This window comes from Dioszegia hungarica (genome assembly GCF_025882075.1).
Source record: "Dioszegia hungarica strain PDD-24b-2 chromosome Unknown MKK02contig_8, whole genome shotgun sequence".
NCBI lineage: Eukaryota > Fungi > Basidiomycota > Tremellomycetes > Tremellales > Bulleribasidiaceae > Dioszegia > Dioszegia hungarica.
The window spans coordinates 3,997,982-4,018,878 of NW_026515770.1; the positions used below are offsets into that span (position 1 = coordinate 3,997,982).

Below are 20,897 nucleotides of genomic sequence, written 5' to 3' on the forward strand. Positions count from 1 at the left end.
TATAGCATTGCGGCCAGAGATAGGGACTACGCAGAGGTCTCACCTCGTTACAGTCACCACAGCCATCAGTAGTCTTCCGATGCTTCATACTGGTCGATAAGTCTGATTAAGCATAGGCATATGATGGTATATCAATCGGCTCCGCTCTTCCCGTCCACTACTCTTTCTGGACGGTACACACTAGCTACTTCTACTACTACTACTACGGATGATATTGTACTTGGGTGTCCATGTCTACCTCCTCACGGTCTTTCCCTGTACACCGCAGATTCCTCCCCCTCGCTCGCTTCCCCCACATATCCAGGCGTAATGATGACCGACTGCGCCCGCCTCCTCGCCTCCTCTTGATCCCACCCCGCCTGATCGACCAGATATTTTTCGAGCGTCAGACGAAATCCCGCAACATCCACCTCCCCTCCCTTAAGAAGATGCTCCTCTCCAAGCCCGACCACCTCTATCTCTACCGCCTTCCCCGCGCAGGCACGTGCGATGGCGTCTCTCAGAAGAGGATCGCCAGCCTCCATGATGTCCTCTTGTTCGCCGCAACCGGGCGCATGGTAATAAGTATCCCCGTCTGCCCATCCCCCTCTGCTGTGCCTCGAGACAAGCACGAGCCGTTTGACAGAAGTTGGCAGTGCATCGCCCAACGTATGGCTGCGGTCGAATCTCCATTGTGCTTCCTCGCGATGGAGGAAATCGATCCCGCTGTGACAACCGACGAGGATAGTGACCTTGTTGACCCGCTGAGGGGGCTGCGGCCAAGATGAGGGCCACAGCCCTAGTCCGGACCCGGTGAGGCCGCTAAACCACCCGCCAAAAATCATCTCCTCGCATCCGATTTGCGCCAGGAGAGGACAATGGCAGGCGGGCCCAGACCGTGGGCAGCCGCCGTGTTTGTAGTGTTTGCAGTAGCAAGCATTGAGGCTGTGCTCGAGTGGCCGAGGGCATATGTGAAGCTCGACGAGGTTCGGCATATGGAGGGGAGCCAGGTTCCGGCAAGCCGTGTGCCGATGTGAGGTGATGCTGAGGCTGCGGGTGAAGGTGAACCGGTCTGGGAGTGGGGTTGGAGAGTGAGACGTTGATCCCGTTTTGGGTCGCGTGGAGGATGATGACGGCATTGAGGGGCGAAAGGAGTGGGAGCTGTATAGTACTTTGGAGAAGTACCGGCGTGCTTGGGTGGCGGGCGAGTTGGCAGTCGTGTGAATAGGGCGTCCGCGGTAGAAGAGAGGGTTGGTAGGTGCGGAGAGATCAATGAAGATTGTCTTGTATAGGATGGGGGTGACGAGGAGGTAGAAGGTGCGCGAGACGCGAGCGCAGTTGACGAAAGCCGGCCGGTCCGTGTCCTCGAGGATAGTGATGAGGTTGCGCAAAACGACCTCGGGGAGCGAGCCGAGGCTGCGAGTGCGAGAAGGTGAAGAGGGGTCAAGGCGCTTGTGGCTGCCGACATTGATTGATAGGTTGGAACCCCATTTTGGACTGGAGAGTGATATGGAGTTGAGGACATGATGAGAGACGGTAGCGAAGAAGACGCGCCGCTGAAGCGCAGATGTAAGCTGCAGCGAAACCATCCCGCCCCGCCCGTGCCTGGGAGACCTTTCTTGACAACCGTTGCTAAGGTCTCGCTCCACCGCAAGCACTGGATCTGACCGGCTTGATTGCGTACTCCTCTCTCTTGCACAGCGTACCGGTACCATAAGCTCATGACAGTCCAGGACCAGTGCGACCATACCTCGATCGAGCCAGCCGGACCAGATGCTGAATTGTCTAAATGTGACCTGCGCATGAACTATGTACATGACCACTACCGGCTGTCTCAAAGGCTGACGGGCTGCGCTACTATCCTATCACATATAGTCATCCTCCGTTTTCTCGTGGCCATAAAACTTGAGCCAGTCATCCAGAATAGCCACCCTGACCGCCCCCCTTCCCTTCATACCCCTCGCATCCACCTTTCCCTCCCCCGTCCCCTCCGCATACGCCTTGCCGGTCATGAACTTGATCTCTCCTGCTCGCTTCTTCGCCTCCTCCTCCTTCCATCCTTGCAGCACCAGCTGCCTCTGAATCTCCTTCCGAACCTCCCCAATCTCCTTCTTGACCAGAACCGTCGACCAGCCAGTGAGCATGGTCTCCATCCCTACCACCTCCACCACCTTTGCATTGCCTGTACACGCCAACGCCAGACCGGTCCGGAGTCCCGCCGGCGTAAAGGAGCAGTCCGTCTCGCCGAGCTCGCAGGGATAGAACCATCCTTGGGTGTGTGCCCACTCGCCGTACCAGGTCCACATGACGAGGGTGAGTTTATCGACGGTGGACGGGAGCTTGTCGAGGAAGGTTTCGGTAGGGTCACGACTGGCCTTGTCGTCGCTATAGGCACCGACGAAGCAGACGAGCTCTTTGACCCAGTCGGGAAAGGGCGAGGGGAAGAGCCCGCTGGCTGTACCGGCGAAACCGGTCTCCTCGCCACCGATGATGATCTGGCGAGGGCGGAGACCGCCAAGGAAGGAGCAGACGCAGGGACGGTTCTTGGTGCAACCCGCGCCGTAGGATGAGTGTGGGCAGTGACAAACGTCGAGCCGGAGACGCCCAAAGTCGGCCGGTTCGATACGGAGGGAGACCAGATTGGGCATGTGGAGCGGTACGAGTTCCCCGCAGACATCGGCCTTGTGCGAGGGGGCGGTGAGGTACTTGGTGAATGTGAGTGCGCCAAGGATGGTGGTCAGCGGCTGGGCGGGCTTCTTGGGAAGGGTAAGGAGAGATGTAGTGTGGCTGACGAGACCCGCGTGATGGGTGGCGATTTGATCACGGTACCGCTTGGCGAGAAATCCGATAGCGAGACCTTCCGTTTGCCACCTGGGCAGGGCGTCTTCCAAGACTTCCGTCTCGTCGTTCTTGCGCACGCTCGGGATGACGACGATGGCATAGAGACGAGCCATGGCGATAGGGTAGAGCGCGACCGAGGCCCGAGCGCATCGCGCGAGCTCGGCCTTTTTGAGATAGGAAATGATAAGGGTGTAGACTTCGATGGGGATTGGGTCTGCGAGTGAAGCAGCGTGATCGTCCTCCCGCATAGTAGGTTGCGTGGGCGCCATCTTGGATGTTGCGTTGATGAGAGGCAAAGGAGAGAGGGAGATGACGCGACGCGAGCTTGATCTGGCTGGGCGTCGACGTTACGTCACATTTACTCCGCATTCCTCACTTTCCTTTCGGCCGGCCGGTGAATCTAATTATCCGGCCGGGATTCCGGATATTTCAAGGTCCAAAGTAGTCCGGGAATCAGCATCTGTCACCTTGCTTTCTTACATCTCTCTGTGCATACTACATCCACCCCGCCCACACTAGACAGCCCGAGAAACTACTGCCTGGCCGTATTCCCACTTGAAATCACCCACAATGACCAGCTCGACCATCCGCGCGCTCCCGAGCCGCCTCGTCTCCCGCTCTCTCCCCTCATCTCGGACATACTCCACCCTCCCCTCTTCCCTCTCCACACCCCTCCCCCGCCAGCCTACTGTCTCAAGAAGGCAAGCACTACCATCAAACAGGCGCAATGCATCCTTTGCAGTCCCAAATCACGGCCTGGACTCGGTCCCTTCACCTGGAGAAGCGACGGGTACTCCAGCGGTCGGGGGCAGTAAGGGCAAAGTATGGGACAGCGTGGATGAGGCAGTCAAGGACGTGAAGAGCGGAGACATTGTTTTGTCAGCTGGTGAGTGGTTCAGCCAGACCGCACCACTCCCGGACGTCGAGGCTGACTCCCAGGCTTCGGACTGTGCGGTACCGCCGAAACCATTATCTCCGCCCTGCACCGCCGTTCCGACCTGAAGGATATGACCGGTGTCTCCAACAACGCCGGAGATGGAATATACGGTCTCGCTCCTCTGACCAAGAACGGCGCCATCTCCAAGATGATCCTCAGTTACGTCGGGACCAACAAGAACCTGCAGGACGCGTATCTGGCGGGCAAGATCTCTCTGGAGCTCAGTCCGCAGGGGACTATTGCGGAGCGTCTGCGGTCTGCGGCGGCTGGTATGCCGGGTTTCTACACGCGGACAGGAGCGGGTCAGTCTCAATCTGAAGCTTAAGTGGGCAGGGCTGATAGACAGGCACCCTCGTCGAAAGCGGCGGTATCCCCCAACGTTGGTCACCCAAAGACTCGTCTGGCAAGCAGACGGTCGTCACCGAGGGCGCCAAGAAGGAGTCTGCCGAGTTCAACGGTGACCGCTTCATCTTTGAACCGGCAATCCACGGAGACGTCGCCATTCTTCGCGCCTGGAAAGCCGACAAAGCCGGGAACTGCGTATTCCGGTACACCACCCGCGCGTTCGCTGGACTCTGCGCCCGCGCTGCCAAGCTCAGTATCGTTGAGGCGGAGAATATCGTCGAGATTGGCGAAATCAAGCCGATGGACATTGATCTTCCCGGGATCTACATTGACCGGATCGTGCAGGCGACGGAGGAGAAGAAGATTGAGTTTGTGACGATGAAGGAGGAGGGGCATGAGGCGGGCAAGGAGCAGGTGCCTGCCCACAAGGACGCAGCGAGGATGAGGCGGGAGAAGATTGCGAAGCGGGCGGCGCTGGAGTTGAAGGATGGGTACTATTGCAACCTAGGAGTGGGGATGCCGGTGCTGGCGGCGAGCTTCTTGCCGGAGGGAGTGAATGTGTGGCTGCAGAGTGAGAACGGGATCTTGGGGATGGGACCATATCCGACCAAAGAGCAGGTGGACGCGTGAGTTTTTCTCTGTCAGTCTGGGAGATGATTGGGTCTGGGTCAATAGAGATGAGGGGAAAGCCTAGAGGGAAAGGGGTGTAATCCAGTGACATGCGGGGGATTGCGCTCCACCTATACCACATGGCGATCCAGCTGACGTCCAGTGATATCATCAACGCCGGCAAAGAGACCGTCACCCTCGTCCCCGGTGCATCCGTCTTCGACTCGTCCGAATCCTTCGGTATGATCCGCGGCGGCCACGTCGACGTCTCCATCCTCGGCGCCATGGAAGTCTCCTCCTACGGCGATCTCGCCAATTTTATGATCCCCGGAAAGCTCGTCAAGGGCATGGGCGGCGCCATGGACCTCGTCTCCAACCCCGACAACACTCAGGTCATCGTCGTCACCGACCACTTGGACAAGTACGGCAAACCCAAGGTCGTCCAGGAGTGCGACCTGCCCAAGACGGGCGTGCGGTGCGTCAGCCGGATCATCACGGACCTGGCGGTGTTTGACGTCAAGCGGAAAGAAAAGGAGGGTGGGCTGGTCTTGATTGAGATTGCGGAGGGGATTGAGCTGGAGGAATTGAGGGAGAAGACGGGAGCCAAGTTTGAGGTGGCGAAGGATCTAAAGCGATTTTAGGGATCTGTATGTTATCGATGTAGCGCTGTCAATGGTGTACTGCTATTGCAGGCCGCGTCCCCCGGATTTGAAGCCCGCGTCCCCTCGCCGAGCCCACCGATATCCAGCTTTCTCGCTGGTCCCCAGTGCTGCTATGCTCTGGGGCATGTGTCAGGCTGTGGATAGACAATCAGCTGGGTTCGCCTTATCGCGAGCGCTCGAGGTCAGAGAGCGATACAAGTTGAGCTAGACAATCTTGCAGTAAATATAACTCATCTAAATCTTCTAGATATCTGATTGATTGTGGATGTCACTAACCCTTCCGGAAGTAGTCCTCCATCGACATCAGACCCGGGTGTATCTTCTTGAGCTCCGCGGTGTTCACCGCTGGATAGCCGGACTGTTCAAAGTCTGCTCAAATCAGCTCCGATGTCTTCATCAAGATACATTACGTGCAGATCACTCACAGGTGAACATCATCTTGAAGTCGTGCGGCAAGATGGAGCGGGTAAATCCTGGGATGTATGAAGCCAACCACGGCGAGTATCCCTGCGCCTTTTGTATCGACCGACGGGTAGATTCAAGGTCGTAATCGCCCTCTGCAAGGTCGATGATCTGGTTCTTGAAAGCTGGGTCCTCTGGAGAAAGGAGGGCCTTGCCGGCGAATACTCCGATGTCCTCCACCGCGATGAACGCGCAGGGGCGGCCCTTTGTAAAGGCGAAGAAGGCGCCGATACCGAGGAAGCGGGTTATGCCAGATGCGACGGGGAAGTTGTCCTGGAGGTCAGTTGGGACGGGTGGAAAGCTAGGAAAGGGTGCTCACCATGAAGGCAACAGGACGAAGGATGGTGTGGGAGATACCGGACGCTTGCAGGTGTTTCTCAACCTGACTGTTAGCCAGATCCCTAGCTCAGACCGACTAGAGCTCACCTCGTACTTGGACCGGAAATGGGGCACAATAGTCGCCGTATCCGCCGCGCACACACTGGTGAACACCAGATGCTTCACCCCAGCCTTCTGCGCGGCATTCACAAAGTTCTTTCCCTGCTGCACCTCCTTTGCCTCACCCGCCAACGCATCCGTCACGAAGAACGCCCTGTCGACACCCTCGAGTGCCGAGTTGAGCGACGAGGTGTCATTCAAGTCTCCCTTGACTGCCTTGGCACCCCTGGCGACGAGCTTCTGAGCGGATGCGGAGGTGGGATTGCGAGTGAGGAAGCGGAGGGAGAGGTTGGAGGATGCGTTGGGCGATTCGAGGAGGTTGCTGAGCGCCTTCCCGCCCTGTTTGCCGGTAGCGCCGACGATGAGGATTTCTGTGGGCATGATGATCGAGTGATGGGAGATGCCAGGTCGACTGTGTATGGTAGAAGAGAGTAGATGGGAACTTGGTGAGAGGTGGACGAGGTCTGCGGTTTTATGGCTGACCGGCGATGAACGGCCGGATGAGTCATGCCCGAGGTAAATGCCGGCATCCGCGTCACCGCCGTGGAGCTCCGAGGCCGACGGCCTTGGGCTACTCCGCTTGCACACCTTGGTCATCCGACCGCGGAACATCCGCAGTGAGATTTGAGCGCTTGATTGCGCTGATCAATCCTAGCCGTACCTATGAGTAGGCGAAAAGAGCGGTTGTAGTCACATCTAGGAGCAAACATCCGCACTTGGCGCCGAGATGCCTCCTCAGTATCCGTCAAGCGCGGACGGTGTCAGCCTAGTGATGGACTGTCAGTAGTGGGGTGTCAGCTGGAGCCATCGTCAAGTCGAGGATTGATGTCAGTCAGTCAGTCAGTCAGTCAGTCAGTCAGTACAAGTCGAGACTCGGCTCTCGACGCTACGACCTCTACTTACGATAATACTGAAAGAGCAATGTTACTTCCTGGTGTCCTTTGCTTCCCCCGATCCCCGACCCGCCCCCTTCCCTCCGACATAACCCCCTCCTTACACATCATACCCCATCTCCAGCAGATCCTCCCGTATAGTCTCCCTCACCGCCTCCCTTGACTCCCTCATAGCTGCATCCCCCTCCCTCGTCAGATACTCGTCCCCGGTGACGAATGATATCGACTGTGCCCGCTTATCCGCCTCGACCGCCTCCCAACCCCTCTCGACCAGGATCGCCCTGAGTTCCTCCCTTATCCACGCGATAACTTCCTCCAGTTCTGCCGCCCGGAAACGAGCGATGGTCTCGTATCCGATGATCTCTATCTTTTTCGCTTTCCCCGAGCAAGCGATCGCCATACGACCCGGTAGCAGCTTCAGGAATGAGCCCGGGAACGGATAAAGTTGGTAGTCACTCCGCTCCTTTATCGTCCACCCACCGCCCCAGCACCACATGACGATGCTGAGGCGGTCGACAGTGGCGGGCATGTCCGTCAAAAGGGGCATTCGCCCGTTCGTCCACGCGGAATAGTTCATGCTTTCCTCCCCGGCTAGAATAACGATCTCCTTGGCCGAAGGAGGGGGCGGCAGGAAGGCGCTCCAGCTCGAGTGAGCAGAGCCCTCCAGTCCGCATTGTTGGCCGCCGAAGATGATCCGCCGAGGTTGGAGGCGGGAGAGAAGCTCGCAGCCCAGGGTAGGGCCGCTGGAGCTCGATGGACTCAGCCACATCGGCGTGGGATAGGTCTGAGTGTGAGAGTCGCCGCAGACATCGATGTCCAAGTTATGCGTGTAGAAGCCATTGGGGGCCAGGATCGCCGATACCTTGTAGCTCAAGGTGACTAGGTTGGGCATGTGGAAGGGGGGCAGACGATCGCATAGGGTGACCAAATGGGGACGGATTGTGAGGTATTGCGTGTGCTCGAAGCGATCGAGCTCGCTTATCCGCCGGGGAGGGGTCCGAGGGAATGCCGACGAGGTGGATTCGGGTTTGTGCACATCGGCCAGGTAGCGCGTGATGCAGGGGCCAGGCGAGGAGCCGGAGCCGCCTGAAATTGGAGCAGTCCGAAGCGTCAGATCTGAGCTTATTGAGTTGACTTTCAGCCTCTGTATAGCCGAGGTGTAGCTTCGTCGTACAGCACCCGAGAGACGCGTGCGCAGACCGCGAGCTGTGGCTTTCCGAGGAAGGAAACGACGATACCGATGATTTCGAGGGGAAGAGTGGGCATGGGGTAAGTCGTAGGGAGGGTAGAGGAGTCGCCGGGAGAGGTTGGAGGCGGAGAGGGGGGAGAGGTCGGCATGTTGCTGAAGTGGAGTATGTGATGCGATGAAGGAAGGCAAGTCGGTGAACTTTGGTTGAGGAATGCGGAGTTTGGATTTCGCTGACGTATTTGGTCACGTGCCTTCATTGTCCGTCCCGCTTGCTCGAGCTGATCATGAAGAGGATGCTATGTCATATATAATCAACGCTACGGTCTCTATATACACTGTCCGTCCCATCTAGCATAATTTGTACCTACTATCCCCAAGTCACCGCGTCGTGGAACTCATCGTCGTCCTCCCCCAGCTCACACAGGTCATCCAGTATCGCCCGCCTGTTTGCCGCCTTGGACTGCTCCATCGCCTTGTCCCCCTTCCTCTTGATGAAGTCATCGCCGCTAATAAACACTATCTCCGCCGCCCGTTCACTCGCCCGCGCCTCATCCCATCCCTTCCCCTCCAGAAACTTCTTCAGGCTCCGCCTGATCGCCTCTATCTCCACTTCCACCTCCGCCTCGGTCCAATCCCTCCGAATAGTCTCGAGCCCCACGACTTCTATCAACTTCGCTTCCCCACTACACGCTAGGGCGAGAGCTGGCCGGAGCTGCTCATTCACGGTCTTCTCGTCCTCTGCGTCGGACGCGGAATCCGAGTCCGAGTCCGAGTGCGAAGCCGCCGAGTCCGAGTCCGAGTCGGTAGTGGTAGTACTCTGTGAAAGGGGAGGGGAGGGAAGATTACTGCCGGTTGGGTCGGATTGGGTGGACGGATTAATGCCAGCCGGGGTGTCCGTGGTGGTCTCCGAGGGCATACCGGCGAGATGACGTCCGAGATGGGCGCTCCACCCTGGTCCGCGTAGTACCTATCGTAATTCGCCCAGTGATAGCCGCTTCCCACCCCATTGCGTGCCTCCTTGATATAGCCGCCTCGCCACGTGCACATGACAATGCTGAGCTTCTCCACCGTGCTCGGTATTTTGCTAAGCAGTCGGATGGCTTTACGATCCAAAATCTCCTGTGTGATCTGGAAGCCACCTATGACGACGACCTCTTTGACGTGTTGGGGAGGAAGTGAGCCCGATTCCCACAGACCTTGTACGGAACCGGGGAACCCACCCACTGAGTGGACCGCCGAAGATGACGCGACGAGGTCGGAGGTGGGCGAGAAACGAGCAGCGATGCAGGGAGGGGCATGCACACGTCCTTCTGCCGTGCCGCCCCCACCTGGGCTCCCCTTTAGAGCAAGGGCATTGACATGCGTCGAGGTAAAGCTCCTCTGGGTTGGGATATACATAGCGGTGGTCGTAATAGCAGGGAGGAGCGATGCGAAGGGTTTCGAGATTGGGGAAGTCAAGGGGAGCGAGCCGGTCGCAGAGGCGCCTAGTGTCTGTGCTGATGGTGAGGAGTTGGACGTATGTGAAGCGATCTGGGAGTGATGGCAAGCGCCCATCCGCGGGAAATGCCGAGCGGGAGAACGGGGTGGGGCTGGTCATGAGGCGTTGGGTAATGTGGAGGCCGAAGCGACGCTTGGGGAAGTATGTGTCATGCTCGAACATTCGGTCCCGGGACCCGAGCTGGTCCGCGATGACCCATGTCTTGATGGAGAGGGTATTGTACAAGCGAGGAGTTGCCTCAAGGTAGGATGACCGCGAGACGAGGGCGCAGGTGGTGAGGTCGTCGTCGTCGAGGTAGGATACGATGTTGGCGAAGACCTCGGCCGGGAAGCGAGGACCTTGGCCACGCGAGGGTTGGATGAGATCGACCTCAGCGATATGGCCTGGGCTGATCGCGGTGGGCCGTTCGCGCGAGGCTATGATTTGGGATGAAGAGGTTGGGCCGCCGGGTGCGCCGGGCTCGCCGATGCTGACTTTCTGGGAGGACGTAGACATAGTGAGAACAGGGGAGGAAGGTGAGTGAGGAGGGAGATGAGCGTGGTGAGGTTGACCGGCCGAGCGAAGGGGAAGAGATGCGAGAATTTTTGGCGGGCCTGCGAGCCGTTCCCCCCGGGCAGTATGGTTCTTGCGAAGGGCGCGTGCTGGGCCCGAGCTAGTCCGTGGTCACTGGACGTCCGACAGTATGCCGACTGTATGATATAGCTGAATGAGAGGCAATGTTGACAAGTGTGAGCTGCTCTGCCGGGACGATGACGATTTCAGGCACGACAACGATCGGCACACCAAAGCCTCAACTTTTGGTCCTTCTTCTCTTTGTACATCCTCCATCATCCTATGCCGCCTAGAATATCAGGCCAAGGGGTCCGCTTCGCCTTCAGGGAGTACACCTCAGCCTCCGCGCAAGCATCGACCCTTCCCCGAGCGCCAAAGCCGCGCAAATGGCCTGCCCGAGTCGCTGTCGCCGCCGGACTTCTTGGTGGAGGATATGCGTATGATCGCAACTTCAACGCCAGTGCTGTCTCTCGATCGCTACGTACAGCGTACATAGGGATACTATGTACCCTGGACTGTCAGTGTAGTCGCTCTCATTGACGTGGAAGCTCTGGCTGATCATGCAGACAAGATCAACTTCTCACCTCGGAATGCGGACAAGATCGAGGGACTGCACCAGCGAGTCGCGGACCGGCTAAGATATGTGATTGATACCAATCAAGGGCTATATCTTAAGCTTGGTCAGGCATTGGGTATGTTGCTCTCAGCTCCGTTGAAGGGGATTGTATGCTGACCAGCAGGGCTGCAAGCTGCGCTCCTGCCCAAGCCGTATCGAGAGGCGTTCGGACATGTCTTCGACAGAGCTCCATCCGTACCTTGGGCCGAGGTAGTAGAGGTCAGTTGTCTGGATACTGGCTCGGAGCAGATAACTGATGTGTGCAGGTCTTCCAGAATGATCTCAAGCTTCACCCGGACGACATTTTCGACTACTTCTCGGATGAACCTCTCGCCTCCGCCTCGATCGCGCAGGTTCACCGAGCTAGCCTGGCCCCAAAAGCTGGCGAGGCAAAGGGGACTATCGTAGCCGTCAAGGTGCAAAAGCCTGCTATCGCCAAGCAGATGGACTGGGATCTGTGGTCATACAGGTGAGCTCTGCTGGCCCTTCTTCGGTTGACCGACGCTCATTCGCAGAACTCTGATGTATGTGGCGGAGAAGCTCTTTGACATGCCCAGTAAGTTTATTGGGACCGAGACACGCTTTCTGGGATTCAAGCTGACATCCAGTGTACTTTGTGTGAGTGAGACCCCTTCGACCGGATCTAACCCTAGCGCCAACTACGTCTCGCAGCAGATGCGGCTCGAAACGTCTTTCCGGAACGAGGCCAATAATGCTCGACGTTGTGCCGAGCTGCTCGCTCAGACACCAGAGCTGAGGGATGATATCTATATCCCGAAGGTGTATGGCGCAGCGGAGGGTTACCCAGAGAGCGATAGGATCATGGTCATGGAATGGGTGGACGGCTGCAGGTGAGCTGTGTCGGCCTCGTCAAAGGCGAGCATAGCTGACAGTTCAGGTTGAATGATAAGGAGGCCATGGAGGCGATGGGTATCAAGCCCAGAGACGCCATGGACCTCGCTATCGCGCTCAATTCGGCCATGACCTTTTCGTGGGGTTTCGTACATTGCGACCCTCATCCTGGAAATATCCTCGTCCGGCAGCATCCGACAAAGAAGGGCAAGCCTCAAGTTGTATGTCCCATACCTCTCCTCCTCTCGGACTAAGCTGACGAGCAGGTCCTTATCGACCACGGTCTCTACATCTCCCTCTCCAAGACCTTCCGGGAAGACTACTGCACCCTCTGGCGCTCGCTCTTCGTCCTCGACGTCCCCAAGATCGAAGAAATAGCTCGAGGATGGGGCATCGCCGTCGACGCCAACATGTTCGCCTCGGCCATCCTTCTGCGCCCGTTCCGAGTTTCGCAGAAAAAGGAGGAGAATCCCGGACCGGAGCTAAGCCAGTATGAGCAGCAGGTGGAGCTGAAGCGGAGGATGAGGACGATGTTGGAGAATGAGCAATTGATACCGAGAGTAAGTCCTACTTCGCTATATATTGAGCATACGTAGCTGATCTAGCAGGAACTCATCTTCCTCACTCGGTGTCAACGTATGATGCAAGCCAACAACCAGACTCTCGGCTCCCCTTCCTCCCGCGTCAATCTTTCCGCCAAATGGGCGTCTATCGGCTACACCCGCTCCCTTACCGGCTCGCGTGACCTGCGCAGCGTCGGACTGTGGACATGGATCAAGGATCGGTCAAATGCGGTGATCTTCAGGTTTACGCTCGGCGCGGTGGATCTTGCATTTTGGATCACTACGGTCAAGCAACGTATGTCTTTCCTCAATTGACTACTGGAGCAGGGTCAGAGCTGATTCAGCAGGCTTATGGCCGCCTGCGAAGGGTGAAGGTTGGGAGGATAAGCTGCAAAAGCAGTTTGAGAGTATGGCGAGGGAGGAGTTTGGGATAGAGATTGACGACAAGGTGTTTTTGGGGTAGAGGGGCTGATCTGTTGTAGTATTATCCATCTATAGCTCTTTAGGGTTCTGGGCTGGGGAGGGCGGGTTCTGTCATGGAGGCGGCGCTGGAGGACCGTTGGCTACTTACTCATCATCAATCAAACGTCTAACTCTACCCCGGCCTGACATCCGAATCGACCGCCTGCTTCTGATTGCTGATGTACTGCAGCACAACATGAAACGGTCTTTGCTTTCAGCCTCGACCATAAAGTCTGGGGCCAGCTAACGCATGACTCGTCGCCGCTCATCTACACGACTGGCACGCAGCAAAAAAGATGGTTGACCACGCGAGTCGGTCGTCCCAGACTCGGCCCCGCCTAGGCAAGCGTCACGTCAAAGGTTTCCCAGCTCTGTCGCTCAGTGAGCGACTCTAGAGACGCCCTAAGGTGCTCTGACGCCTTGACGAGGCGAGCTCCTGAGGATGAGACCAGAGTCGCTCATTGAGCGACAGGGAACTGGTTCCCCCTGGCGCTCGCCCGTCGACGAGGCAATAAAAGACCCTCCTTTTTGTCGCTCATGAGGTCCGAGCGGGATGTTCCCAGTTCGGGTACGCTACGTGGTCGAGGGTCCGAAAGACTGGTTGTTGATGTATCAAGCTCGGACGCGCCCACGGACCAGGTGAGGGCTGACCCGTACTAGCTTGGACTCGACCGGTCAACTTCGGGTCAGGCGTGAATTTACGAGCGCTATCGTTGATAAGCTCAAGCAACAAGCTTGACGCATGAGGACTGATCGCGTGGCTTCAATGCGAGTGAAACCCACCATTATACCCAGGCACTACGAGGAAAGGCCGATACGGCCAAAGAAGAATGGGGGAAAGAGCAACCGCCCGGTAAGTGGTACTGCAGCCTTGTGCCCTCGCAACTCGCGCGCGCCGCGCACAACGCCACCAATGTCACGTTTGCAGGTCTTCAGACTCGTCAAGTACGGTAAGGACAAGCCTTGTTAAGCCTAGCAGAAACAGTACCGTACGCATACATCGCATCATCCGACCTTAAGTAATGATCACTGCTCGACTCGCCAGCACACAGCTCTAGCTAGTACTGCTATTGCCCTCGCGTCCATAATTGACTTTCATAGGAACTGCCCATATACCAGCTGATGGCAGGTAATACTCACCCACATCCCGGGCATGTGTACGCTCGCTCTATCTCCTCAGCATCAACCTGCCACCTTGTAGGGCGACCCTCCTGATATCTCCCTCCCAATCCTCAAGCCAATCAGCCCCATTTCGATTCGCCTGATAATGTACGCCCTCTGGCCCGACCTGGAGTTTCGCGGTCGCCGCGACCTCAGGATGGGCGACAGTGACATCGAGCATGCGGGCCCGGGCGGACTCGAGGGCCTCTCCGGGATAGGTTGACGGCAAGGGATTATAAGGGTCGAGATCGTGGGTCGCGCGGGCGACATCGTAGGTCCCGCCGCCGCCTGGGATGAGACCGAGGGAGTGTAGCCACATGACGAGCTGGTAGATGAAAGTGATCTGGAGAAGAAAGTGGACGAATTTCTGCACATCAGCTTTGCACATTAGCTTTGCTGGAGGGGCATCACTTACATTGTCATTCGCGCGAGTCCAGACATTCTCAGGCCGTACTATGGTTTCCGCCACATCCCACTCCACCGTGACCGACATGTCCACCGTGACATTCCCGGTCGATATCATGACATCCTTGACACTCTTGATCAAGCTGTCAAAGTCCCATCCCCAGACGTCTCTGCGCAATTTGAACTCCTTCAACCACCCCCTGTCCGCGCAGTACGCCTTGCACCAGTCCATCAGATCGCGGTCGACCGCCATATCCCCACGCTCTATATCCACTTCCCCAACCACCGGTGTTTCCCCTGTATACGGGACATCCGAGAACCTGGCCCAGATGGGATAGCCCTGACCCCACCGCGCCTTGTCCCAGTCCGTAAAGTTGCCCCTCGGACCTAAAGCGTAGCTGCTGTGTGTGGGGCCGGAGCCTGCAGTGTCGTCGATGGCGAGCTGATTATAGCCTTGGTACGATTGAAAGACCGACCGCAGGCCGGATGCCCATCCTTGGGGTACGGGGCCGCGCGGCGGACAAGGCAGCACCGACAGTTGAACACCGCAGTATGCTGCCGGGCCATCGATTATGATCTTCCTAGTAAGCTATGTCCAGCACGAGTCAGGCCTCGACTCACAAAGCTGTCGCAGGTATCAGCCGATCCGCCTTTGAATCGAAGGATGACGCAGGGTTTAGACATAGCCTTCCGGATGAGAAAGTTGTACAGGCTCATTGCTATGAGATCAGCTTTGGCTGTGAGGAGGACTTGCGTTGAGACTCACGATCCCGCCTATCATACGTTGTCACCAAGTCGATTCTTTCGAGTAGCAGCTCGCCAGATCCCGTGCACAGGCCTTTGTTCTGATGTTTCCGGACGACGTAGGGTGGATCGGTCCACGTGAGGAAGGTAGGAAGAGTCACAGCGTTGGGCGGAGCGGAGCATAGGTACGCTTGCTGTGTAGTTCCGGGCGAGGAAAAGGCGCCGGAGGTTGACTTGGTGGTGGCTCCTCTCGGCAAGCTCAAGGCGGACATCTTGAGACCCGTCGCGGAATCGTAGGATGGGAGTGGCTCGGAGAGAGGGTGTTTCCTATCGGTCGATGTAGACTCCTTGATGCAGGACATGGTGATATATGTCGCGAGCCGTCTGCGTGCGGTGAGAGCGGTGAAAAGGGTACGGGGAAGATGGCTAGATAGCTCATTTCATCATCCGCTTATATTCATAGCCAGTGGCTGTGCTAGCACGTCTAAGCACGTCATAGGTCCAGCTGCCGCTGTTTATATCCCTCAGGTACACACCGCCCCACCATCATATCAAGGTCTGGACTCTGCGCCTCCAAAGTCCGCATTCCAGCCGGGGCATGCCAACATGTTTCAGCGTGTTTCAGCTTGCGTCATAGCCGGTTCGCCCACTGTGGCGGTGGAGGCGCACTGTAGCGGTGAAGGTGAGAGTGGCAGACCGATACGTTGCATAGTACAAGATACAGCTCCTTGTCAGATAGCCCTGATACAACCGTTCACGCCCAGCTCGAACCCCATAAATGTCACGCATCACCGCTGATAGCCATCCAGACTGACCTCCCTCGGCTCTATCGTCGGGCCGAGCGTCAACTCCCCCCTGAACCTCGTTTGAGCAGCCATCTTGATCCGCTCCTCCCACTGCGCAAACCACTCCCCCTCCCTCTTCCCCGCCAGGTAATGTACGCCTTTTGGACCGAGGCGAAGGACCGGCTCAGCCGGGAGCTGGGGGTTCGTCTTCATTAGACCGGGAAGACGGGACTGGGCCTCGTGGATCGTTTCGCTGGGGTAGGTAGATGGGAGAGGAGGGTAGGGCTTGAGGTTGTACGTCGCGCGGGCTATGTTGTACCTACCTCCGACCCAGGGGAGAAGACAGAGGTACCGGAAGAAGTAGACCAAGGGGTAGATGAGGGTGATGCACAGAATGACGTGGTAGAAAGTCTGGTCTCGTTAGCAGTTGCGCCAAGATACGCTGGGGAGAGCTCACCTCATTGTTGATTCTGGTCCAGGGATTGGAGGGCATAACCATCGCCTCCTGCTCGTCCCAATTCAGCTTTACCTCCACCTCGGTCGTGTAACCCGTGGATACCACCGCTCCCTTGATCGCCTTGCTCAGCGCCCCGTAATCCCAGCCCCAGACCTCCTTCCGGAGTATAAACTCCTTCAACCACCCCCTGTCGGCACAGTACGCCTGGCACCATGCGGTCAGGGCCGGCTCGCCCTGCTTCCCGCGTGCCTGCTCGATATCGCCATCACGGTGGCCGGGATCGCCAGGTTGATTGACCCCTTCCAACCGGATATCCTGAGGTTTGGCCCAGATTGGCAGACCCTGCATCCAGCGCTTGCCATCCCATTTGGCAAACACGTCATGAGCGCCCCATGAGATTGGTCGTCCAGAACCGACCGATACATGAGCCGGCGCGTCGTCCGTTGAAAGCGGCGCATAGCCGTCCTGGCCACCTTGGGAGGGAGAGAATTTCGCACCGTAGGCGGCGCACATCTTGCCCCGGTATTCTGGCGTGTAGCCAGGTAGGACCGAAAGGTGGACCCCGGCAGGCGAGATAATATCCGTGAGGTCGATCTGAGCGTCAGCTATGCTCTTACTGAAGGCTCCAGTGGCTTACGAAGAAATTGAAGTCGGAGATCTTGACCGTCTCGCCCTTCTTCTGCATCACAGTCACGCCGTTGATCGTGACAGCCTGGTCCTGCGCGGGAGTCTCTGTATGGTAGCCTATAGTATCAGCGAGTGATTGTTGCAGATGGTACCCGTACAGAAGCACCGACCTGTGATCTGCAGTCGAACCTTCGGGATCTGGCCAGAGATATTCGCCAGAAAGTCGTACAGCACCGCAGCTGTCTCTTTAGCTTGTCTCGCGTTGGAAGCGTCAGTCCACTCACGGTCCGATCCAGCTGGGTCATACGTTTCCACCCTTGTCACCCGTGTAGTCGAGAGATCGCTCGTGTACCTCGTCACTTCCGTCTGGCGATTACATACCAGCTGATCCCCTCTTGTCGAGGGGACTTTGAGAGGCTCTGCATTGGAGGGACCAGCAAAGAGGTAGGCCTGTTGAGCCGACACAGCCGCATCTGTCGAAGAGGATGCAGCACCGCTTGTACTCCCGCCCGGCTGAGGGGTTGTGGAGAGGGGAAAGGAGGTGGCCGAGTCGTAGGAGGGTAGACCATCCACTAGCAGGTCTGGCGAATCCCCGATCGAGCTAGTAGATTTGCTGTCGATCATCCTTTGGCTTGAGGTGTATCAGATAGGGCAGTATGTAGTAGATGAGCAGGCGGGGATGATACAGAGACTTGAGTGGGATAGCGAAGCTGTGGCCCGTGGAGCGGTGCAGAGCTTTGCTTTCGGCGGAGGGTACGGCGGGCGAGGCTAATTTAAGCTTCCGCTGGAACTCGGCGAAACGTAAACCCCGGATCCGGCCCACGTGGCCGCTGGCAGAGCACCAACAGCAGCAAGCAGCAAGTCCTCTCTCTAGGCCTACACTTTCACCCATCGTACATAGCCACCCACTAAGCATCTACCCCGCGCGATGCCTATCGGTCCCACTCTCCCGCCTCACTTGGCACACCTGGCCAAAAACACCGCCGCTACCGCCCCAGCAGCCCCAGAATCAGACGACGAAGAAGACTCGTATACTCCCACCCTCCCCCCACATCTCGCGGCCGCTAGAGTCGTGGCTGGTCCCTCACGGCCCCCTCCTTCGTCTTCTTCCCGGCCGGGCGGATACTCCTCTCCTTCACCTCCCCGCACCAGTCGTCGGGAACCATCACCGCCCCGCCGACAGGCAGAGGAGAGTGATGATGACGACGACGATATCGGTCCGAGGCCTGATATGGCTGGACCCGCGCCGCAGCGTACAGCAGCGGAGGAGTTCAGGGAGCGGGAAGAGCGGAGGGCGAGGTTGAGGGAAGAAGAGAACAAGCCGAAAGTTCTCCAAAGAGAGGAATGGATGTTGGTTCCGCCGTCAAGCGGGGTTTTGTCAAACGGTATGTCCGCTTGCTCGTTCGAGGTCGAGTAGCAGAAGCTGACACATCAGTCGATCCGCTCAAGAAACGAGCATCGACCTTCTCTCGATCCACTACGGCAACAGGCGAACCGGTCGATCAGAGCGTATGGACCGAAACGCCCGCTGCGCGCGCCCAGCGCCAGGCGGACGAGGTGGCGGGGATCAAGCGGAGGCCTGATCCTTCTGCCGCGGCGGGGGCGGGGGGCGGTAAAGCCTCGGGCGAGGAGAGGAAGCGGAGGCGAGATGATGAGATCAGGAATGAGGTCGCTAGGCATACGGTAAGCCTTATCTTGATCTTGGTTAGAAGGGAGAGAGGCTGACTGGGTGTAGAAGCAGAACCGAGGACCGTCATTGCTCGAGAAACATCAGAAGAAGGATACGTCTGCGGATGAGCCCAAGGCGATTTGGGACCATGCGCGGGATATGGGCATCACGGGGCGGTTATTGGGCAACGAAGAGAGAGAAGCGAAGATCAAGTGAGTTGGACGACGTGACACTATGCTTGCCACCCAGAGCTGACAATTCAGAGACGCGAAGGGCCTCAACGACCGCTTCGGCCACGGCAAGACTGGAGCATATCAAATCTGATTTCATGTTCAGGCAGATCTCAATGTTGAGCGCTATATAACACAATGCATAGGTCTACCACCTCCCTCTGTGATCTTTCTTCTTCTGCCACCCCAGCTCTAGGTGAACCTCTGCACGATGACCGCATTCTTCAGGCCCGCCGCCTCGATCGTCTCGCTCTGATTCGACAGCTCCTTGTTTGGGAAAGTGGTCTGCAGGATAAAGGCACGGCCATTGGATGCTGGCGAAGCAGCCATGATGAAGTTCCGGAGGTCCTCGACGGTATGGGTGAGATTGACCGTAGCAACCAGCCTAGCTATCAGCGCACAATCCGAGCTTTTGGAGGGAGACCTACTTTGACCCGTCGGCCAGCCTAAGCTGCAACCTCGTCGTCGGCTTGGTCTCGTCCACCTGGAACTTGGGCGCGTTGCCCGTACTTCCTCCCTGACTGACCGGCGCAGCTGCGGCTGGAGCAGCCCCACCACTTCCACCTCTTACAGCCCCCGCACCGCCTACTTCCGGCGCGACACTACCCAGCCGGTTCCCCTCGCCTCCGAACCCACCCACCGGCTTCTTCTTCTCCCGCTTGACATACTCCTCGCTCGTCCGCTGCTGTACCTCGACCTGCAGCGGCTGGTTGTACCGCACCCCGAAGAGACTGGGCGGGGCCCGTCCAGACTGGATGGCACGGAGGAGCTCGGGGTTCCCGGGCGCGTCATATTCCATCAGAGGACCGTCTTCGATCGAGAAGCCGTTTCGCCAGAAGACGAGCTGGCGAGTTTGGACCTCTTCTTCCTCGTCGTCGTCCTCGTCCTCAGCGGTAGGAGCGGGCCGGGCGGATCCGCCGGCGGTGTGACGACCCATAAGACCGCCGAGGAGCGAGTCAAAGGTGCTCGAGCTGACAGGAGCGACCTGAGGTGTGGGGGCAGCGGCGCGAGCGGCGGCGGCGGGAGGGGTATCTTCCGAACCGAGGGTGTTACCGGAACCGCCAAAGAAGCCGGATCGCTGGGCTGGGGCGGCGGGCGCTTGGGGTTGCCCTTGAGGTTGCCCTTGGCTGAGGGATCAGCTATCTCCAGTCGGGAAGTTACGCGTAGAAAATAACTCACGCATGACTCGACGCCTGCTTCAAGATGTCCTCCACTATCCCTCGACCACCCTTCTTCTTTCGATCGGGGTTCTCAACAGCCAGGCCACTGCACGAGGTCAGCCACTACTCCCTTCTTGGACTGAGTCACAGTGACTCACCTCTTCTCGCCACCGGTATACAAATTCTTCTCGCCTCGGCGAGCATCGTCCTCATCCTCACTGTCATCGTCCCCTCCTCCGCCAAACCCGCCCGGCATAGGCCGCCCACCCTGACCTCCACCCGAGCTCCACTCTCCCACCCTACCCGTCTTCTTCTCCTTCTTTCCCCATCCCTCCGGTAGAGTTGTATCCACTGCCTGCCCACCGAGCGTCCGTGCTCCGCCACTACCCGACGGGGCCGCCGGTGGCTGCTGGGATTGGTCCTGGTCCGCCATCAGAGCGTCTTCGAGTGCTGCTTCGTCTTCCTCTTCGTTGTCTAGGTCTAGATCCTGGTCTTGCGGTACGCCGGCTTCACGAGCTGCAAAGAAGTCTTCGATCGCGCCCTGGCTGTCAGCTTGACGCAGTTTGACGGGGTGAAAGGACATACTTGAAGGGTAGTGCCGTTCTCGAGGAAATGGGTTGCTTCGTCTCTTTCTGCGCCAGTGATTTCGATGAATTGTTCGTAGTCTACATTATCAGCTACAGCCCCTCTATTGAGCTGCTCCAAGCGTGGGCGACAGCCTACCTTGGCTTGTAGGGTTCAGGCCTGGCATGGTAGAGTGC

The 20,897-nt window shown here is 57.9% G+C and overlaps 9 protein-coding genes across 9 annotated transcripts; 3 read left to right on the forward strand and 6 right to left on the reverse strand.

The window, feature by feature from the left end:
• Positions 1 to 242: 242 nt before the first annotated feature.
• Positions 243 to 3,089, reverse strand: MKK02DRAFT_33725 (uncharacterized protein; the record flags this gene model as incomplete). Its single annotated transcript, XM_053088774.1, has 2 exons — positions 243 to 1,841; positions 1,917 to 3,089. The coding sequence occupies 2 exons, from the start codon at positions 3,087 to 3,089 to the stop codon at positions 243 to 245; spliced, it is 2,772 nt and encodes a 923-aa protein (XP_052946338.1).
• A 301-nt stretch (positions 3,090 to 3,390) lies between these two features.
• Positions 3,391 to 5,352, forward strand: MKK02DRAFT_45267 (uncharacterized protein; the record flags this gene model as incomplete). Its single annotated transcript, XM_053093323.1, has 4 exons — positions 3,391 to 3,706; positions 3,760 to 4,059; positions 4,104 to 4,728; positions 4,875 to 5,352. The coding sequence occupies 4 exons, from the start codon at positions 3,391 to 3,393 to the stop codon at positions 5,350 to 5,352; spliced, it is 1,719 nt and encodes a 572-aa protein (XP_052946339.1).
• Positions 5,353 to 5,644: 292 nt separating this feature from the next.
• MKK02DRAFT_26925 (uncharacterized protein) lies at positions 5,645 to 6,654 on the reverse strand (the record flags this gene model as incomplete). The annotated part of the gene is made up of 4 exons (XM_053087275.1): positions 5,645 to 5,742; positions 5,799 to 6,108; positions 6,155 to 6,217; positions 6,262 to 6,654. 4 exons carry the CDS (start codon positions 6,652 to 6,654, stop codon positions 5,645 to 5,647), a joined length of 864 nt encoding a protein of 287 aa, XP_052946340.1.
• A 612-nt stretch (positions 6,655 to 7,266) lies between these two features.
• On the reverse strand, positions 7,267 to 10,348 carry MKK02DRAFT_33728 (uncharacterized protein; the record flags this gene model as incomplete). The annotated part of the gene is made up of 4 exons (XM_053088775.1): positions 7,267 to 8,585; positions 8,776 to 9,322; positions 9,358 to 9,944; positions 9,985 to 10,348. The coding sequence occupies 4 exons, from the start codon at positions 10,346 to 10,348 to the stop codon at positions 7,267 to 7,269; spliced, it is 2,817 nt and encodes a 938-aa protein (XP_052946341.1).
• Positions 10,349 to 10,687: 339 nt separating this feature from the next.
• Positions 10,688 to 12,899, forward strand: MKK02DRAFT_45270 (mitochondrion protein; the record flags this gene model as incomplete). Its single annotated transcript, XM_053093324.1, has 11 exons — positions 10,688 to 10,922; positions 10,972 to 11,097; positions 11,146 to 11,240; positions 11,288 to 11,490; positions 11,537 to 11,577; positions 11,630 to 11,639; positions 11,675 to 11,872; positions 11,920 to 12,094; positions 12,140 to 12,433; positions 12,482 to 12,731; positions 12,784 to 12,899. 11 exons carry the CDS (start codon positions 10,688 to 10,690, stop codon positions 12,897 to 12,899), a joined length of 1,743 nt encoding a protein of 580 aa, XP_052946342.1.
• Positions 12,900 to 14,066: 1,167 nt separating this feature from the next.
• On the reverse strand, positions 14,067 to 15,570 carry MKK02DRAFT_45271 (uncharacterized protein; the record flags this gene model as incomplete). Its single annotated transcript, XM_053093325.1, has 4 exons — positions 14,067 to 14,426; positions 14,475 to 15,041; positions 15,086 to 15,183; positions 15,231 to 15,570. 4 exons carry the CDS (start codon positions 15,568 to 15,570, stop codon positions 14,067 to 14,069), a joined length of 1,365 nt encoding a protein of 454 aa, XP_052946343.1.
• A 426-nt stretch (positions 15,571 to 15,996) lies between these two features.
• On the reverse strand, positions 15,997 to 17,701 carry MKK02DRAFT_45272 (uncharacterized protein; the record flags this gene model as incomplete). The annotated part of the gene is made up of 5 exons (XM_053093326.1): positions 15,997 to 16,404; positions 16,451 to 17,044; positions 17,088 to 17,194; positions 17,248 to 17,316; positions 17,362 to 17,701. The coding sequence occupies 5 exons, from the start codon at positions 17,699 to 17,701 to the stop codon at positions 15,997 to 15,999; spliced, it is 1,518 nt and encodes a 505-aa protein (XP_052946344.1).
• A 304-nt stretch (positions 17,702 to 18,005) lies between these two features.
• MKK02DRAFT_45273 (uncharacterized protein) lies at positions 18,006 to 19,070 on the forward strand (the record flags this gene model as incomplete). Its single annotated transcript, XM_053093327.1, has 4 exons — positions 18,006 to 18,462; positions 18,513 to 18,760; positions 18,813 to 18,958; positions 19,010 to 19,070. The coding sequence occupies 4 exons, from the start codon at positions 18,006 to 18,008 to the stop codon at positions 19,068 to 19,070; spliced, it is 912 nt and encodes a 303-aa protein (XP_052946345.1).
• A 98-nt stretch (positions 19,071 to 19,168) lies between these two features.
• On the reverse strand, positions 19,169 to 20,887 carry MKK02DRAFT_33732 (uncharacterized protein; the record flags this gene model as incomplete). The annotated part of the gene is made up of 6 exons (XM_053088776.1): positions 19,169 to 19,361; positions 19,405 to 20,103; positions 20,156 to 20,242; positions 20,295 to 20,677; positions 20,722 to 20,801; positions 20,860 to 20,887. The coding sequence occupies 6 exons, from the start codon at positions 20,885 to 20,887 to the stop codon at positions 19,169 to 19,171; spliced, it is 1,470 nt and encodes a 489-aa protein (XP_052946346.1).
• Between the last annotated feature and the right edge of the window lie 10 nt (positions 20,888 to 20,897).